Source organism: Falco punctatus (genome assembly GCF_963210335.1).
Source record: "Falco punctatus genome assembly, chromosome: 2".
NCBI classification, from domain to species: Eukaryota; Metazoa; Chordata; class Aves; order Falconiformes; family Falconidae; genus Falco; species Falco punctatus.
Genome location: NC_137581.1, coordinates 77,849,778 through 77,866,910, shown reverse-complemented (window position 1 = coordinate 77,866,910; position 17,133 = coordinate 77,849,778). Strand labels below are relative to the sequence as shown.

Genomic DNA, 17,133 nt, shown 5'->3' with positions numbered 1-17,133 from the left:
AGTTTCAGGAATAGCTGCTCTGCATTCCACATTGATATATAATCCTCATTACGGCTTTGAATAAGAACATGGTAATTTGCCAAAAAAATAAATAAAACAAGTTATTGGTCAGAGACATACTATATAGGGAGTACTAATAAAAACAAATATTTTTGGCTCTAGTCTAAAGTTCCTACTGTAAATGAGCTAATTTAGGGCTGTATCCTCCCTTGAGATCATGGGCTGGAGCGTGAAGTAAGCAGTAGCTGCACAGATACTTTTGGGTGGTAGCACAGAAATGTGCCTTCTCCACCTCCAAGGGGGGAGGAGCGGGGTAACACTTGCTGTGGCTTCCCTGTAGGAGGACTGAGCCCTCCAAGAAAAATGTATGCAGATCAGCTCTGTATCCCAGAAGAAAATCCATCTTCCATCTTCAGTTTCAATGAACTCCAGGAGAGACAGACATAGACACAGATGGCATAGACACATCTTCAGATAGATGCATCCGTTTGCCCCACAGACGTGAAGGACCTGGAGTGTTGCTATTACTACGGAGCTAACTGTAAACCCTGACCATCTGTGCCTTCACAAACAGGTGGTGACACATGGCTTTTTTTTTTTGGCAGTTACTGACTTGCTTACAGTAATACTCAAGTTGTGGTTTCATGGTCAGCTTGAACCACACCAAGCCCACGTCTGCTGCCGACAGGAGCAAGTCTTACCTACCCACCACCCTAAGCCGGCACATGCTCCCTTCTGCGGTGCATTACCCAGGGGCACCATGGCGGGCTGCATCAGGGAACCGGTGCTGCTGGAAGGGAGTCCCATCAGAAAAGTGATTTGCTGCCAGTTAAACCAGCACTCTGATCTGACTGACAGAAATAGTGCTAACATTGTGTGAGGGAGAGAACTTAGCAGCATGAACCGGTCATAAAACCAGACCCTTGGGAGGCTTTTCAGGAGGAGGGCTGGACAAGGAAGGTTTTTTTTTTATTTCCAGAAAAAAAGAAAAGAAAAAAAAAACCCAAAGGAAAAAAAGAAAGAGATTTAGCACTCACATTTAGCACTCATTTTTTTTGTTAAGTTCTTTAGGTGTTTCTCGAAAGTGAAAAATCTAATTTTTCAGCTGCCAGAATTGAAAAAACATCAACCAAACAACCCCACTCAGCTTTCATTTTTCCCACTGATACTTTTTAACAAGTAATGGCATATTATTAAAAAAAAACCAAACTATCAAGGAGGTATACTTGGAAAATGATCAGTGAGTTATTCTTCAATTGAAATTGCTCACAAAGAACTTACGATTTATTGACTCTGCTCATAAGCACAGAAGAGAAGTGTACTAGATTCACAGATTAGGAATCTTTTCTAACCCAGATCTCTTGAACCTAATTTACTGCTGTAACAATCGATGCCACGTAGCATTGCTTCACTCCTGCAACTAAGGACATCAGACGGTGTACAACTCACCCGTTGAGTTCAGTGCTGCAAGGGCAGGATAAATACAAAAAGGTTTCGTAGAGAATGGAAAGTTGTAGAAATGTTGATTGCCACATATTTTCTTACTTTGGTTTTCTTAATACTGAATTGGATCTTGTTGTTTCACTTTCTAAAACACTTTCATTTGCTTTTATCTTTCAAAAAGAGGTATTAGTTTTCCTTAGCTTGTGACTTCAGCTCAAAATAATTTGTTAAGTCTTTCGATAGCAGTGGGTGCTAATAAATTTTTGTTATTTTATTATTTTATTCATGATATCCACCTGCAATCACGAAGTCCTACCCTAATAGCAAATATGCACTGACTGCAGGTGAACTGCCTTGGCAGCAGCATTTCATGAGCATCGCAGGATCTTTCCTCAGGGTTTTATTGTTGAGGCTGTTAAAATGCAGAGACATTACAACAAAAGAAGCAAAAAAAAAATAATCCCCAAACCCTAACACTGAAGTGGTTATACCCAACCCCAAGTTAAGCATAAAAGCTTTAAGCTCATGTCATGCAGCTCTGCTGTCAATATTGGCCCTGGGTTGGAACAGTTGTATTTCACAGTCTGCTCATCAGAGCCCTGGTTTGCAAATACTGAATTATAAACATTCTTGTGACTGCAGTTCTGGGCCTTTCTTTACTACGTACTACTGGGCTTTGCTCTTTGAGCCATTTCCCCCCAGAAATACACATCCACAGTGCAGTGAGCTGTGGTCTGCTGCAGCCCCTGGCCAGGTTCCTCTCACCTTCTTGCAAAGCTCCGGCAGCAGCTGACTCAGGCTGCCTCTACAGTGCTTTCCTCTAAACCTGGAAGTATTAGAGAAGACAAAGCGTAAGCTTATAGTACCATGCTATGCAAGAAGCTTGTTTTGTTTGTTTGTTTAGCAGTTCCCAGATTGCATGCTTGTAACCATCTGCTCCCTTCCGCACCTATCAACGAGGGCAGAGTGGGTGAACTGGCCTGCTTCAGACAGTGGCAAAAGTCCGGTTTACTTCAGTGGATGAGGATTTCACCTCTTCTCTTCTTAGTCCTGTTGAAGAACTTAATCTAAAGAACTTCATAACTTAATGTAATAACTTAATTTCCCTAAAGCCCTATGATATGAACAAGGTGGCAGCAGCAGCTCTAGGGGAGTGATTGCACACTGGTTTTCAGTTAGTGGTCCTTGCAGCTCCTCAGATCTGTAGACTACTTCTAAAGTACAGCAAGCCTAAATTTGGCTTAAGTTTGCTATATAACGGGCTTCCACCACAACTGGAATGATATTAGGTGTCCACAAATCACAGAAAGTCTGAAAACCACATGTAGGGCATTCATCTATCAAAGAAGCACAGCTCTAAGCTACAGCAGCAGGAGCTTATGCTGTTTCTACACACCTTTGAGAGCAGGTTTATAGTCCTTCTGCCTTTGGAGTATCCCAGCCTTTCTCTTTTACACGCTGTCTCACCAGTGCTGGTAGGACCCAGAAGCACAAAAAGAGATTTCCTGATAAAAGTCTAGAAATGCATGTCTCAAAAGTTCTCCAACAGCTGAGAAACATTAGTTCTTGTAAAATATGTGACAAGTACAGTTGCATGACAGTATGAGGGGGTCTGAAAGTCCTGCTGGCACTCACTTGGGATAGTCTGCATAACTGTTCAGGGATTCACCTCCTGTGAGTAATGGTAAACATCCTAAAGTTGCACTGCTAGATATTCAGTGCAATGCCGCTCTGTATTATTCATCATACCAGAGTGTGTGCCTGTGTCTGTGTGTGTCTGTACGTGTGTGCACACCTCCGGTGCACAGCGTTTCATGCGGTCTGACATTCGCATATTTGTAAAGTGCAGGCTCTTTCCGTCCCAGCGGCAGCAATACAGAGCTCTTTGGAGAGAGCCGCTGTCCTGCAGGCAGAGCTTTGGTGCTTTTCTCTCCCAGGCAGCCTGTGCTTGGGTAACCGTTTAGTATCATCCTTATTTTCACTGCACCAGGAATCTGGCCCAGCAATTCTGAAATTGTTTGCAACTGATTAGGCAGCCCTTCATTACCTGGTACTGGATATGCATTGTGGCTGTATTTTGAATATAATTCCCTTTGCAGGTGAGTACTTTGTGCCACATTCATCCCCAGCAGATCAGCAGCACGGACCATGTTTCTTTATTTGCTGCAGCCAAGCTCTGCTCTGCGTGGGCGTCACTTTGCTGGGAGTTTGGCCCGCAGCCTTTTTCCGTCAGTTTTGCCGACTGCCCGGTCATGCTCTCTCGCAGCATTTCAGTGCAGGGTGTAGGACACATTGGGAGGAACCTGCTGGGTTTTTTTAGGTGAGCACAGCATGCCAAATTATGGAAAATGGGCCTATGTTCCTGTCTGCAAGGTAACATGAATGCAAAAATGTACGAGAGGGGGTTGCATACTGTACCCCGTATAGAGGGGACATTCAGCTTCTCAGTAATTTGGCAGTATATGTGTACATTAAAAAGGCTAATCCTTTTGAAACAACTATAAAAAGAAAAAACAATGCAATCACATCTGGACAACTCTAGAGCTGTACATAATTCTGTGACCCTTTGATGTGTTTACAAAACTCCAAAAACGTGGGTTGCATGCATGCGTGCACAGAAAGACGACAGACTCCATAGTTTATCTGTCTCCTCCTGTGTGGGGTAGCACAGGCATACCCAAGTTTGGCTGGTTTTGTGCGCTAACATGGTTTTATCTTGGTATTTTAATCTGTCCTGAACATCAGTGGGGAATTTGTGTCTCCCCTCTCATGCACAATATCGCTACTTTTCACTTTTGCCATTGGTTTTGAATGGTGTTTTGGGTATGTCAGGCGATGGAAACCAGTACCAAAACCCAGATCCTGTCGTCAGTAATTAATGCTGCCCACAACCTGATGCCAGATATCTTCTTCTCTCAGCGACTTGGGCAGGGCACGTGAGTCTGGTCTACTGTCCCAGCAGTCTCCTGCCTGTCCTCTGTTGCCTTCTTTCCCAGGGTCCTTGGGGCATGCTCAGTACATACTCTGTCCTCCATACATAACTGAAATACAGCTTCTTTTCAGTCAGTGGTGGCATGTCAGTTGTGGGGTGGGAGTGAACGTGTGCTCCAGCTCCACTGAGAAGCCATTGCTTCCCCATCCATGCTGCACCATGGCCCCACAGCAGCTCTGTAGCTCCAGCTGGGTGACCAGGCATGCACAGTCCCCCTGATTACACTGACCCAATGAACAATTATTTGTTTCATGTAGTGGGACGGCTTCCTGTTATGCGACAGGGCCTTTTTCCATTTTGGTCATATGACAGACTTGCACCTGGCCACATGCCAGCCGAAGCTGCAGGGTCCATCCTTTGGGTGCTGCCAGGATTGCTGCTGTCCCTCTGCTCTGCAGTGCCCTGTGAGGTGGGGTGCCACGGGGACCTGTGCCGCTAAAGCAGGATTAAGGAAAGCTAGTCTTAACTCAGGATGCTGGGAATTATAAGAAAACCTGCTCTGTGGCTAGAAATATATCCTTCCAGGGTTAAACCCTAAATCAAGAAGGCTCTTAAGCAAGTGCTTAACTTTCAGTTTGTGTTAGGATGTCCTTGTTTCATTTTCCTGAAAAGAGATGGCTCCCTAAACCAGGCTTTAATGTCATTTTGGCTTGTACGTTAGAGTCATGCTAGTCAGGGGATGCAGGGCAAAATCCTCAGCCACGTGCAGACCCTGTGACACACTATCAAGCACAAACATGACCAGCATGAAATTTGGGGTGGGGGTGGCGGAGGTTCTGGCTATAAATACCATCTGGTTCAGCCAGTTAGTACCAGATGTCTGGAAGCTTCCAATTCCAGCCAGTAAAGGTGGATCTGAAATAATTAAAATTATATTTCTGTTTGGAAAAAAGCAAGGAAAACAGTCACAGCTTTTTAAACAATGATTTCCAGAAGTAAAAAGACAAAAGTCGTGGCTTTTTTGCAAACTAGGACATGTCCCATTTTAGAGTAGCTATAAATGAATATCCAGGTGAGAAAGAAGAATGCGCTGCCAAAGGTTGAGTTTAAAGCATGATTCCCCCTTTTAGGATCACCGCTACACAGCAGTATGGGGGAAAAAAATCAAATGGCCAGAACAGTTGCATATGCATCTCTCCAACTCATACTGGCTAACATTTGCTTGCCTTCAATTCCCATACCATGTGGTGCAGAGTTGGCAACTGGTTTGCAAATGTTCTCTGTCATCTTCTCTTCTATAAAGAATCCGTCTTCTTGGGGAAAAGATGTGATATGAATGGGCCTTGGCATAGTTCAGACAACTTTTAAACCTCAATAGCTTCCAGCAAGTCTGAGCTCTGAAAGAAAAGTCTGTTTCCCACCCCAGAGTGACACAGGGCATATCTGGAATGGAGTCCACACCTCTGAGCTCAACACGTGCTTCCTAAGCGCAAAATCCTGCTTTTGTTGGGTGAACCACCCAGGCGGTGAGAGTGCAGGAGAGACAGAAATCCCTGCACTGCTGTCAGGCTTTTCCAGCTGAGCGGCTCTCTGAGCTGTGGCAGGCTGGGAGAACTGGGGGTCCTCCATGCTCCCTCTCCACCACAATGCAACATGGCATGCAGCTTGTCCTGGGCAGGGGACAGGCTCCAGGGCAGGACAGAAGCAGCATTCCAGAGGGACAAAGAAGGGGAGAAGTACTCAGCTCTGTAAGGATCGTCAGAGCCCCTCCTCTTTGTCTAGGTGTTGCTGGAAGTTGCTTCCTGAATTGTATCTAACTCCACCTCTCTTCTGAAACGTGGATTAACCAAGTAAAATGCTTGAGTGGGAAGGAGAGACACAGTGCATATTTGCACACTGAGCAAAGACACTAGAGAGACAGAAATAAACACTGATGTGGCACAAGTCCCCTCTTCACTGGGTAGGCTGCTTTGCTGGGGGTGAGGTACCATTATGGCAACACGGTGAAGAAGGTATCCAAACTGTGAAAACATGATCCAGCACTGGGCTTGAAGTATTTTTCTGTTCAGTTTAAACAAAGTTTAGTAGTTTCCAGATCCTGTGTATGGTGTTTCAAAAGCTTAAAATACAAATCCCATAAATCCAATGAATAACATGGCAGGTGTTGATTTACTAGGGAAGGGAGGAAGGGAACTGAAAGGTATGTCGGTGCCGTTAGTGCTTCTGTATGACTTAAATCTGAACAACATTGCTGTTGAAAGTTTGCTTTTACCAAAACAAGTGTCTGTTGCTTTTAAAGATATTTAAGTTCTGTGGAAAGAAAAATCTTCACTTAAAAGCATTATATCAGTATCTCATTTGATCATCCACAGATAGCTGAGGAGAGTGTACAAAGTGGAAATTCAGCTTGTTTGGGGTTTTCTCTAATAGGCCATCAAATTAAGTATTTTGTTTTCATGGATTTGAAAGGGGCACAATGCTGGTTCTTTTAAGCAGTAAGGGGGAAGCATATGAGTATCTGAATGGTGGTACCTTTAACTGCACTGTGTACTACCATAGTTTACAAATAGTTCCCTTATGTCATGAAGACTGCTTCTGGGGCAAGCTGCAACTCAGTGGTAGTCTATCAGTATTTCTCCTGAGTAAATAGGTAAAAGCTACTTGCAATTTGATTTGGAAGTTAGCGTAGATGTGAGAGCAGATAAATAAAAAAAACTTAATGCTGAGGGAAAAGATATTTTTTTCTCCTGATAGTGCCTTGCTTCTTTAAAAGATAAAAGTTCAACGTCATGGGCAAAAGGAAATCTCTTGCATGAGAAATGGGAATTTCCAGGCTTTTAGGGAGAATGGAGAAAAAGCCAGATTCCTTTAAATGATATTCATGTTCCTACATTTCCCCACATGTTTTCTAGTTTTCTGACTTACCAGTCCCAATTTATTAGCAGTTATTTGACGTTCTAGTTACTGAGCAGTACTCTACATTATTTACATTATATAATGTTATTATTTAAAATGGTTTTAATGGTCAACCCCCTGCACATGCAGACAAATGCACCCCACCTTCCCCAACCCCTCTGTACTTTATTACCGGACATGCATAAGGGATCCCAGAAGATCCATGCTCTGAAGTGCTGTAATTGAGCGGCTGGACCACATTTGCAGCTCTTGTAAATGGGTACAACTCCAGTGAAATGATACTTAACTTATATCAGCTCCAGATCTGTCCCAATCCTGCTATGTGTTTCTAAATTGGTAAGAAAGGATTATGGCAATCCTGACATCTTAGGTGAATAATGGGGCTGTGCAGGGCAGAGCACATCCCAGAGTTCTTATTTTGGGAAAATTGTCTGTTACAGACAAAGACCAATTTTCCACGAGAATTTCAGGGCCGACTGTTTTCTCCTGTATGAAGTGTACCCCAAGCAGACTGTATGGAAACAGAAATGCCTTAGAGCTTCAATTGTACTGGTTCTCAAGGTTGTCTGGGGAAGGAAAGATGCTTATCAGTCTATAAAAAGATAAGAGATTTCTATTGAAAATAAACTTCTAAAATATAATCATATGATTTTTGTTTCTTTGGTTATGCAGCTGCCTTGGGATCTGAGCTCTTGGTAATCACACTGGCCTGTTAAAGGACATGATTCAGACTGTCCCAGATCCAGCAGCTCACATCAAGGTTAGTTTTCTGTTTTTTGTGAGACCTCAGATGTCTTGAGAGTCATAAAATTAAAGAATATGTATACATATTGCAGGTTTTCTTGAATGTTTGTAAATCATGCTACTGCACAACAGTGGCTCTTTTATTCCTTGATATTTACATGCTATTGTCTGAGTCAGTCCTGCAGTCTTTGTTGTGACACCTGTGCTGATGTGCTCTGAAGTACATGGATATTTTAAGGGTAACTTTTTCTAAGATTAAAACCTCTTGATCATCCATTGATATTTGGTATGCTTGATGAAATACACCTACTTGAAAAATACTGAATTCATATGTCCCCAGTTCTGCTCCATGAAAGCCAGTGGCAAACGTAAAGTTCAACTGCAGAAGGAACATGAACATAATGCAAAAATTCAAAGGCGAACAAGGATCCTTTTGAAAAGATTCAGTGCATAATTTTATCTAAGTCATAGGAGTGTAGACATTGAACTGTGCTATTGCCTTAAAAACAACATCGTTTTGCTACATTTCAGAAGGTGGTGTACTGTTTCTTAACGTATTGTTATTATTATGATTACTATGGCTACTGTGGTTTTCTTATCCTTCTTCACTGAAGATTAGGAACCAACTAGACTTAGCAGGCACAGCTGATGTGTTGCTAAGATCAAAACATTTTGGGGTGTTGCACATGAACAACAGCATCTGAGCCTTGCAAACTGACTGGTTTGGGGGACGCTCTATTTCTGCCTCACTATTTCATCATTTAGAAGTTTTGTTCAGACACGGTTTCTTGACTACTTCTAGAGAAAAACAGTAATTCTCTTTTGAAAAATCAAAATACATCTGTATGGCAATGTCTTAGGTGGGAAAAGCCATCTGATCTTTGTATATAAACAATATGATGAAACTGCATGCTTCTCACTCACATGGATTTTGCCATCTGAAAATGGTAGTAGTAAGTTGGTGTAGTAAGATTGCTGCAATCAAATAAATAGATTAGCCATGCTAAGCAGGCTGTAAGTGAAAAGTTTTCTTTTATTCTTTCTGCCTACCTTTCTGCCCCATCTTTCTGTCTTTCCTTGAAGTTATATTTTGTACAACTTCTTTGGTGGAGTTTCTGCTCAGTTGGCTGCTATCTACCAGTCAACAGTGCTTTATAGAAAAGCTTCATTTTACAACTTATTTTTAACTGAATAAAAATGAAATATTATTTTAAACAACTCACGTTTCCTGTAAAAAGGTAGCGAATGAAAGAACCTCTCTATATACCTTCCTACAGTGTTTTTGGATTGTGTTTAGCTACTGGGATGAGTGGCAGTAGTGGGAGAGCTTGTCCCTTCTCTCTCTCCAAGTCTTCCAAAACCCAGCACTTTCACAGTCTTCTCATCCTCGGTTATTTTTACAGAAAGAAACAGAAAAACACAACCCCCATAAGCAGTCTTACCTCAACATGTCTCGTCACCTGGATTTCAACCAGTAAGACTTCAAAAGACTGAAGGGGATTTAGTACCTCTTCATGCTGTCTACGTGTCCACAGGGCCAGAAATAACACTAAGGAGAACTCAGTTTCATGCTTTCTGCCAAAACTGGTATCTGAAGTAGTTTTTTTTTTAACCATGGGAGTTAGGAGTTTGAGAGGGCAAGGCTGGGTATGCATGCATCTTATTACAGCAAGTAAAAGAGGTCTGTCTAAAAATCTCTGTAATGACGTGTTCAAGGGAACTTGCAGGAGCCTGTTTTCAGCAGAACATCACACAGAAGTTGCACTGAAAAAGGGCGTGAGGAAGCAATTACTTTAATATTGTGTTTGGGATAGGAAAGCTAGCCAACTAGACATCAAATCCTTTGCATTTCTGTTTATGTCATTAGGGTCTGCTTTGGTCTAAACGGTCTTCAGAAAGCTGCCATCGTTGCTTTATTCATTTAGACTTTAAAAGTGGACGTAACTACAATGTTAAAAAGAAGCCATTAGAAAGTGCAATACATGGGACATGGGCAAGACTATTTGGTATGATAGGCTTTTCTATCTCTTATTGCTGTGGTGATGTAGAAGGTACAAACTGGTTCATTACGCTCATCCTTGGTATGGTTTTGTTTCATTAACTGTACTCCATCAGGTAGTCACATGGTATTGTTTCTTTTATTTTTTTTAAATAAGCAGACACAGCCTCATTCCTGCACGTTTAAAGCTATAACTTTGAAGATCACTTTCTAGGAAGTGTCTGAATTATTAATATTTGATAGATTTTAAGATGTATTTTCTGCCTGAACATGTGCAGAAAATTAATGTGAAAGATAAATGAATATGGCAATATGAATATTCAGATACATCCTTTTTGCAGAAAGGGTGATTTCATTTCCATTATGTGCGTCTTTATGTGTGCTATTTTGAAATCGGCCTTTCCTACTACCAGGAGAAAATGTAACCAGTCTCACAGCTTTTGTGCTCCATTCCTGAAACATAGAATCATAGAATCATTTAGGTTGGAAAAGGCCTTTGAGATCATCAAGTCCAACTGTTAACCCAGGACTGCCAATTCCATCACTAAACCATGTCCCTAAGCACCACATCTATGCGTTTTTTAAATACTTCCAGGGATGGTGATTCCACTGCTGCCCTGGGCAGCCCGTTCTGATGCTTGACCACCCTTTCAGTGAAGAAAGTTTTCCTAACATTCAAGCTAAACTTCACCTGGAATAACTTGAGACCATTTCCTCTTGTCGTTTCACTTGTTTTCTGGGAGAAGAGACCTACCTCCACTTGCCTACAACCTCCTTTCATGTAGCTGTAGAGAGCAACAACATCCTCCCTCAGCCTCCTCCAGACTAAACAGCCCCAGTTCACTCAACCACTTCTAGTAAGCCTTGTGCTCCAGACCCTTCACCAGCTTCATTGCCCTTCTCTGGACATGCTCCAGCACCTCAGTGTCCCTCTTGTAGTGAGGGGCCCAAAACTGAACACAGTATTTGAGGTGCGGCCTCATCAGTGCTGAGTACAAGGGGATGATCACTTCCCTTGTCCTGCTGGCCACGCTGTTTCTGATACAAGCCAGGATTCTGTTGGCCTTCTTGGCCACCTGGGCACAGGCCAGCTCATGTTCAACCAGCTGTCAACCAACACCCCTAGGTCTTTTTCCACTGGGAAGCTTCCCAGCCACTCTTTCCCCAAGCCTGTAGCATTTCATGGGGTTGTTGTGACCCAGGTGCAGGACCCGGCACTTCTTGTTGAACCTCACAGAATTGGCCTCAGCCCATCAGTCCGGCCTGTCCAGATCCCTCTGCAGAGCCTTCCTGCCCTCAAGCAGACCAACACTCCCACCCAGCTTGGTGTCGTCTGCAAACTTAGTGAGGATGCACTCGATCCTCTTGTCCAGTTCATTGATAAAGATATTAAAGAGGACTGGCCCCTGTGCTGAGCCCTGGGGAGCAGCACTTGTGACTGGGTGCCAGCTGGAAGTAACTCCGTTTACTACTGTTCTTTGGGCTTGGCCGTCCACCCAGCTTTTAACCCAGTGTAAAGTACACCCATCTGAGCTGTGAGCAATGGGTTTCTCCAGGAGAATGCTGTGGGAGATGGTGTCAAGAGCTTTACTAAAGTCCAGGTAGATGACATCCACAGCCTTTGCCTCATCCACTGGATGGGTCATCTTGTCATAGAAGGAGATTAGGTTTGTCAAGCAGGACCTGCCTTTCATAAATCCGTGCTGGCTGGGCCTGATCCCCTGGTTGTCCTGCACGTGCCATGTGATGATGTTCAGGATGACCTGCTCCATAGCCTTCCCCAGCACCAAGGTCAGTCTGACAGGCCTGTAGTTGCCCAAATCCTCCTTCCTGCCCTTCTTGTAGATGGGCATCACATTGGCTAACCTCCACTCTTCTGGGACCTTTCCAGTTTGCCAGGACTGTTGATAGAGAATGGCTTAGTGAGCTCCTCTGCAAGTTCCCTCAGTACCCTTGGGTGGATCCCATCTGGCCCTGTAGACTTGTACATGTCTAAATGGAGCAGCAGGTCACTAACCATTTCCTCCTGGACTGTGGAGACTTCACTCTACTACTCTTCCTTGTCCCTGTCTTCCAGCTCAGGAGGCTGAGTACCTAGAGGGTAACTGGTTTTACTGTTAAAGACTGAGGCAAAGAAGGCATTAAGTACCTTATGGTAGCACTTTTCTTCATCCTGTGTGGCAATGCTCCCCTCCACATCCAATAAAGGATGCAGATTCTCCTTTGCCCTCCTTTTGTTTCTAATGTATTTGTATAAACATTTTCTGTTATCTTTCACAGCAGTGGCCAGTCTGAGTTCCAGCTGCGTTTTCGATGCTCTAATCTTCACCCTGCATAACCTCGCAACACCCTTATAGTCCTCCAGAGTTTCCTGTCACGTCTTCCAAAGGTCATAAACTCTCCTTCTTTTCCTGAGTTCTAGACAAAGCTCTCTGTTCAGCCAGGTGGGTCTCCTTCCCCACCAGCTCGTCTTTCAGCACATGGGGACAGCCTGCTCCTGTGCCTTTAGAACTTCATTCTTGAATAATGTCCAGCCTTCCTGTACCCCATGGCCCTTCAGAACTATATCCCAAGGGACTTTGTCAACGAAGCTCTTACACAGGCCAAAATCAGCCCTCTGGAAGTCCAAGGGGGTCGTTCTGCTGACCCCACTCCTTACTTCTCCGAGAACTGAAAACTCTGTCATCTCATGATTGCTATGCCCTAGACGTCCTCTGACCACCACATCACCCACCAATTCTTCCCTGTTTGTAAAGAGCAGGTCCGGTGGAGCATCTTCCCTAGTTGGCTCAGTGACCAGATGTGTCAGGAAGTTATCTTCCATACACTCCCGGAACCTCCTAGACTGTTTCCTCTCAGCTCTGTTGTATTTCCAGTGGATATCTGGTAGGTTGAAGTCCCCCACAAGAACAAGGGCTAGCAATCTTGAGACTTCTCCCAGTTGCTTGTAGAATGTTTCATCTGCCTTTTCATTCTGTTTGGGTGGTCTATAACAGACTCCCACCAGGATATCCGCCTGGATATCTGAATGAGAAATGGTAAGAGCTGGATTCTAGCACCCAGGCAGATCTTATCCAATTTTGGGAATGTTTTGAAAGTCTTAATGTATATGTCCTCATTCTGTTTGGGCAGCTTCATTCCATAGCTACTAAAGATTAAGCGTTACATTTTTCAGCTTGAATGAAGCATCCATAATTGATATGGTGAACCTGTGTTCCTGTTGCTCCCTAATGTGTAGTTTCACCTAAATCACAGCCTTGTGCTTTGCCAAAGCATAAAGGAAAGAAACATTTGAAGCAGACGAGAAAAAGGCTGTATATGTTCAGATCTTTAGTTTCAGTTCAGCAAAATATGGTGAATTTTGACCCTGATTGTTGAGTAGTTCCACACATTTAGTGCCTGTGCCAGGGCTGAAAAATCTCACTGATAAAGTTGAGTATGCCCCCAGTGGCTTGTGAGATCAGCACCCTAGTTTAATAAAGTTTACTAGTCCTAAGGCTTAAAATAGTTTTAATGTGATATTTTTATTGTTCATTTTTTCGTTAAACTCTAGTTCTTATAACAATAGTCACAGAAACACTGTACAAATGCTACCTGAGCTTTGCATGTTTTGTTTTTAGTAATTTAGGGTTTGTGGATACTGACCATTTGTGGTGGGTTGACCTTGGCTGGACGCCAGGTGCCCACCAAGCTGCTCTATTACTCTCCTTCCCAGCACAACGGGGAGGAAGAAAATAAGATGAAAAATGCAAAACTTGTGGGTCAAGATAAAGGCAGTTTAATGAAGCAATACCAAAGGTCACACATGCGGAAGCAAAGGAAAAGAAAAGATGTTATTGTCTACTTCCCATCAGCAGGCGATGTTCGGCCACTTCCCAGGAAGCGGGGCTTCAGTATGTGTAGCGGTTGCTCCAGAAGACAAATATTGTACGTAACAAATGCCTCCGCCCCCGCTTCCTTCTCCTTTCTGATAGCTTTTATGTACGAGCAGATGTCATATGTTATGGAGTATCCCATTGGCCACTTTGGGTCAGCTGTCCTGGCTGTGTCCCCTCCCAAGATCTGGCCCACCCCCAGCCTGCTGGTGAGGGGGGCAATGTTGGAGAGGCAGCCTTGGTGCTGTGCAAGCACTGCTCAGCAGTAGCCAAACCCCTGGTGTGTTATCCCCACCTTTCTAGCTGCCACGACAAAGCACAGCACTGGAGGGCTGCTGTGGGGCTCAGCATTCAATAAAAGTTTCATTTTTTAAGGGTTAAATTCTGCTGTCAGCAGCCTCATTTGCCAAGGTCAAATTCTTGTTTGACTTTAGCTAGCTTGCGCCATCACTGTGAGGGGATTTTGTGGAACCATTTCTCAGGAAAAAATGAGTTACTGCTGTTCTTTTGGCCCTCACTGGGAGACGACGAGTCCAGGGTATGGCTTGTAGGTAAAGAAATTACTGTATGTATCAGAAATTGTGTCTAACCTTGGGTTAATGGGTATAGTTTTCATTTAATTAAGGCTAATATATGCCAGTGGAAGATTTGGTCTGTGTCTATTTAGATGGTCCAATTTTTCTGTTCCTTGGTGATTATTTTGAGATCTGGGATGACTGAGGGGACTGAACGACAGCAGCTGAGCTGAACAGAGGTGCTTGTGGACTGCATAACCACCTTTTACCTTGCAGAGCTTGAAGAATGGGGACACTTTACATCCCAGATAGCTTAATCAAAGATGATATCTTTTATAAAAAAATCTCAAAGGGCATTAAACACTTTGAGCCAAATTCAGCTGGTCTGTATCTGTGCAAGCTCATTTGTTCTGTGGATGTAACCAGAGGTTGTTGCCTCTGAATCTGTCAAATTGAGGTTACCAAATCTGAAAGCTGTACCTAATGTTACAATGAAGGAAAACCTGGTTTCTTGGAAGGAATAAAAGTATTACTCCATAGCTGTTTCTGCAAATTACTCCTGAATTTAGCACATGAATTAGGTGGCACCTGCACATTTCCATGCACGGACTCGTGTATTATCATTGGAAGTATTACAAATCCCGATTCCAGAGCTCGTTTGTTGGCCAAAGAATATGTTGGGTTTCAAATGTGGCAGTGTAGAGATGGTGCTGGATGTGCCTAATCTGTTGTGTTATGGTTAAATCTGAATTTTTAAACTGGTATTATTCAGTAAGGAGCATATTCTGGATCTGATACAATCTGTTATTTTTCCTGGAATTGTAGTCTTTAAATTGGATCCAAGACTTCGTTATGCTGGGAGTTTTGTAAGCACAATACAGTCTCTGCCTGAACAGGCATAAGGGAAGGAGGATAGAATTACTATTATCCTCCAGGATAAGGAGGATAAAGCCAGGCTTTTCCTCCCATCTCTTTTCAGGGTCTTGACTAAGTTAGGAGCCTGGTCTTTGTGGATTCTTTTCATTGCTAAAGCACTTCTTTCATTGCTTTTAAAATGATATTTGGGCAGCTCAGCTAAGAGTGAGAGCATGGAAATCTAAGCCAAAGATACAAAGAGCTTTGCCCAAAGTCACATGTGAAGTAAGCTAAATGGCAGACACATTGCAGCATAGTTGAGTAGGCGAACCATGTGGAGTATGTAATACTACTGTGTCACCACTGGAGTCAATTTGATAACATACTCCCATCCCCTCCAGAAAATATGGAGTAACTGCTCCTGTTAGTTGGCTAATAAACCAAACCTCCTACAGGTACGAATCGGTGATGACCCCAGGGATGTATTGCCTGCAATGGCCTCTAGCTATGAGAAACTGCCTTTAGCCCCAGTGCATGGAGGTGAACAGGCTACTGTGAGTTATCTGGGCTGCAAACTTGTTGCCTGACAGCTGCTCCGGGATAACTGCTGCATGCAGCCTCTCATCTCGTGGGTTACAAATGTGCCTCAGTGACAGATGTGAAAAAGCATCAGTATCAGGAATCCCCGAAGCTGAGTAGCTGTAAGTCCCATCCCCTTTGCTTACCCCTCACTGTGTACTTCATTCATTATTCTGGCAAAACTTTAAAAGCTCTTCCCCTGCTTTTGTACTGACAGGGTAACACCACTGTTTCAATTTCACTGTGCTTCTTGCTAATTATGCTAGCTGGATGACAGTTGCTAAATTGCATTTGAATGATAGCCATGGTTTACTCTGGGTTCCCATAAAATAAAGGAATGGAATTTATTGTGAATGTGGGTGACACTCCTCTGCACCAGCGCTCATCCACTGAGCCCCCAAACTGCCAGGCTTAAAATCTGGTGCATTATTGCCATCCTCTGTCAGCGTACATCAGCTATCTGTAATAATGCCAGAATCACTACTGTATTTGAATACTAGAATCTCCTTATAAGCAGAAATTGTGATTTACTTCTCAGAAGTTTAGAATTCTGGATTGTAACCAAATTCTTGCCATAGAGTTTATATGAGTAAACTTTTTTTTTCTTTCTTTTTCTTTTCTCTTGAACTCAGCCTTTTCTCTCTGCCTGAGCAAATACCTCCTTGCTAAAGGAAAAGAGAGATAATGGCTTCTGTGTACTATAATTGATGAACTTTCAGCAATTCGGAACAAATCCAAGATTGCTGCCAACAGCCAGATGGAAAACAGTGTTAATGACATGTTCAAAGAAAAGTATGTTATTTTGATAGGAGATGGTCTAGAGACTTTAATCTCTATTGTTCTGGGGACTAATGGCATGGATAATTCCTTAAGTGAGGCCATTTTTAAACAAAAATTATCTTTTTCATAAGCAGGAAAGAGCAAACTAAAGAGTACCAAATGCATTTTCAGTGCTCTGGCTGATATACACGCTTTACACTAACCCTCTGTTATGTGGACTCAGATGTGTTTAAATCTCATTTCTTCAGTCTGCCAGATGGTTAAAAGTCTGGACATTTCTACTGCTGATGGGTAGAAATCATAAAATGGATGGTCATGGAAACTAGAGCCAGGGTGGCAGGCTGAGGGTGGGGAGAGGTTAAAGAGTTGGGAAGGACAGACAACACTGGGACAGGAACAAAGAGAGTTAGGCTTTGGGGAAACTGGAAAAGAAGATTTCTCCCCTTCCTCTTCTGCTCTAGAGCCTGGAGGGGGACTGAGGTTCACAAATCGCAA

General features: G+C 43.2%; 1 protein-coding gene across 5 annotated transcripts in view; it reads left to right on the top strand.

Annotated features, from left to right (window-relative positions):
* Positions 1–17,133, top strand: part of ERG (ETS transcription factor ERG) — a 168,495-nt gene that overhangs the window by 50,805 nt on the left and 100,557 nt on the right. For 4 of the 5 annotated variants that reach the window (XM_080376638.1, XM_080376637.1, XM_080376640.1 and 1 more), the window contains exon 2: positions 7,964–8,051. The exons of the other annotated variant lie outside the window; for it this stretch is intronic. In XM_080376638.1, the coding sequence (XP_080232764.1) occupies positions 8,013–8,051 (39 nt within the window). In that variant the 5' untranslated portion in view covers positions 7,964–8,012. The remainder of the gene's footprint in view (positions 1–7,963; positions 8,052–17,133) is intronic. 5 annotated transcript variants of the gene reach the window in all.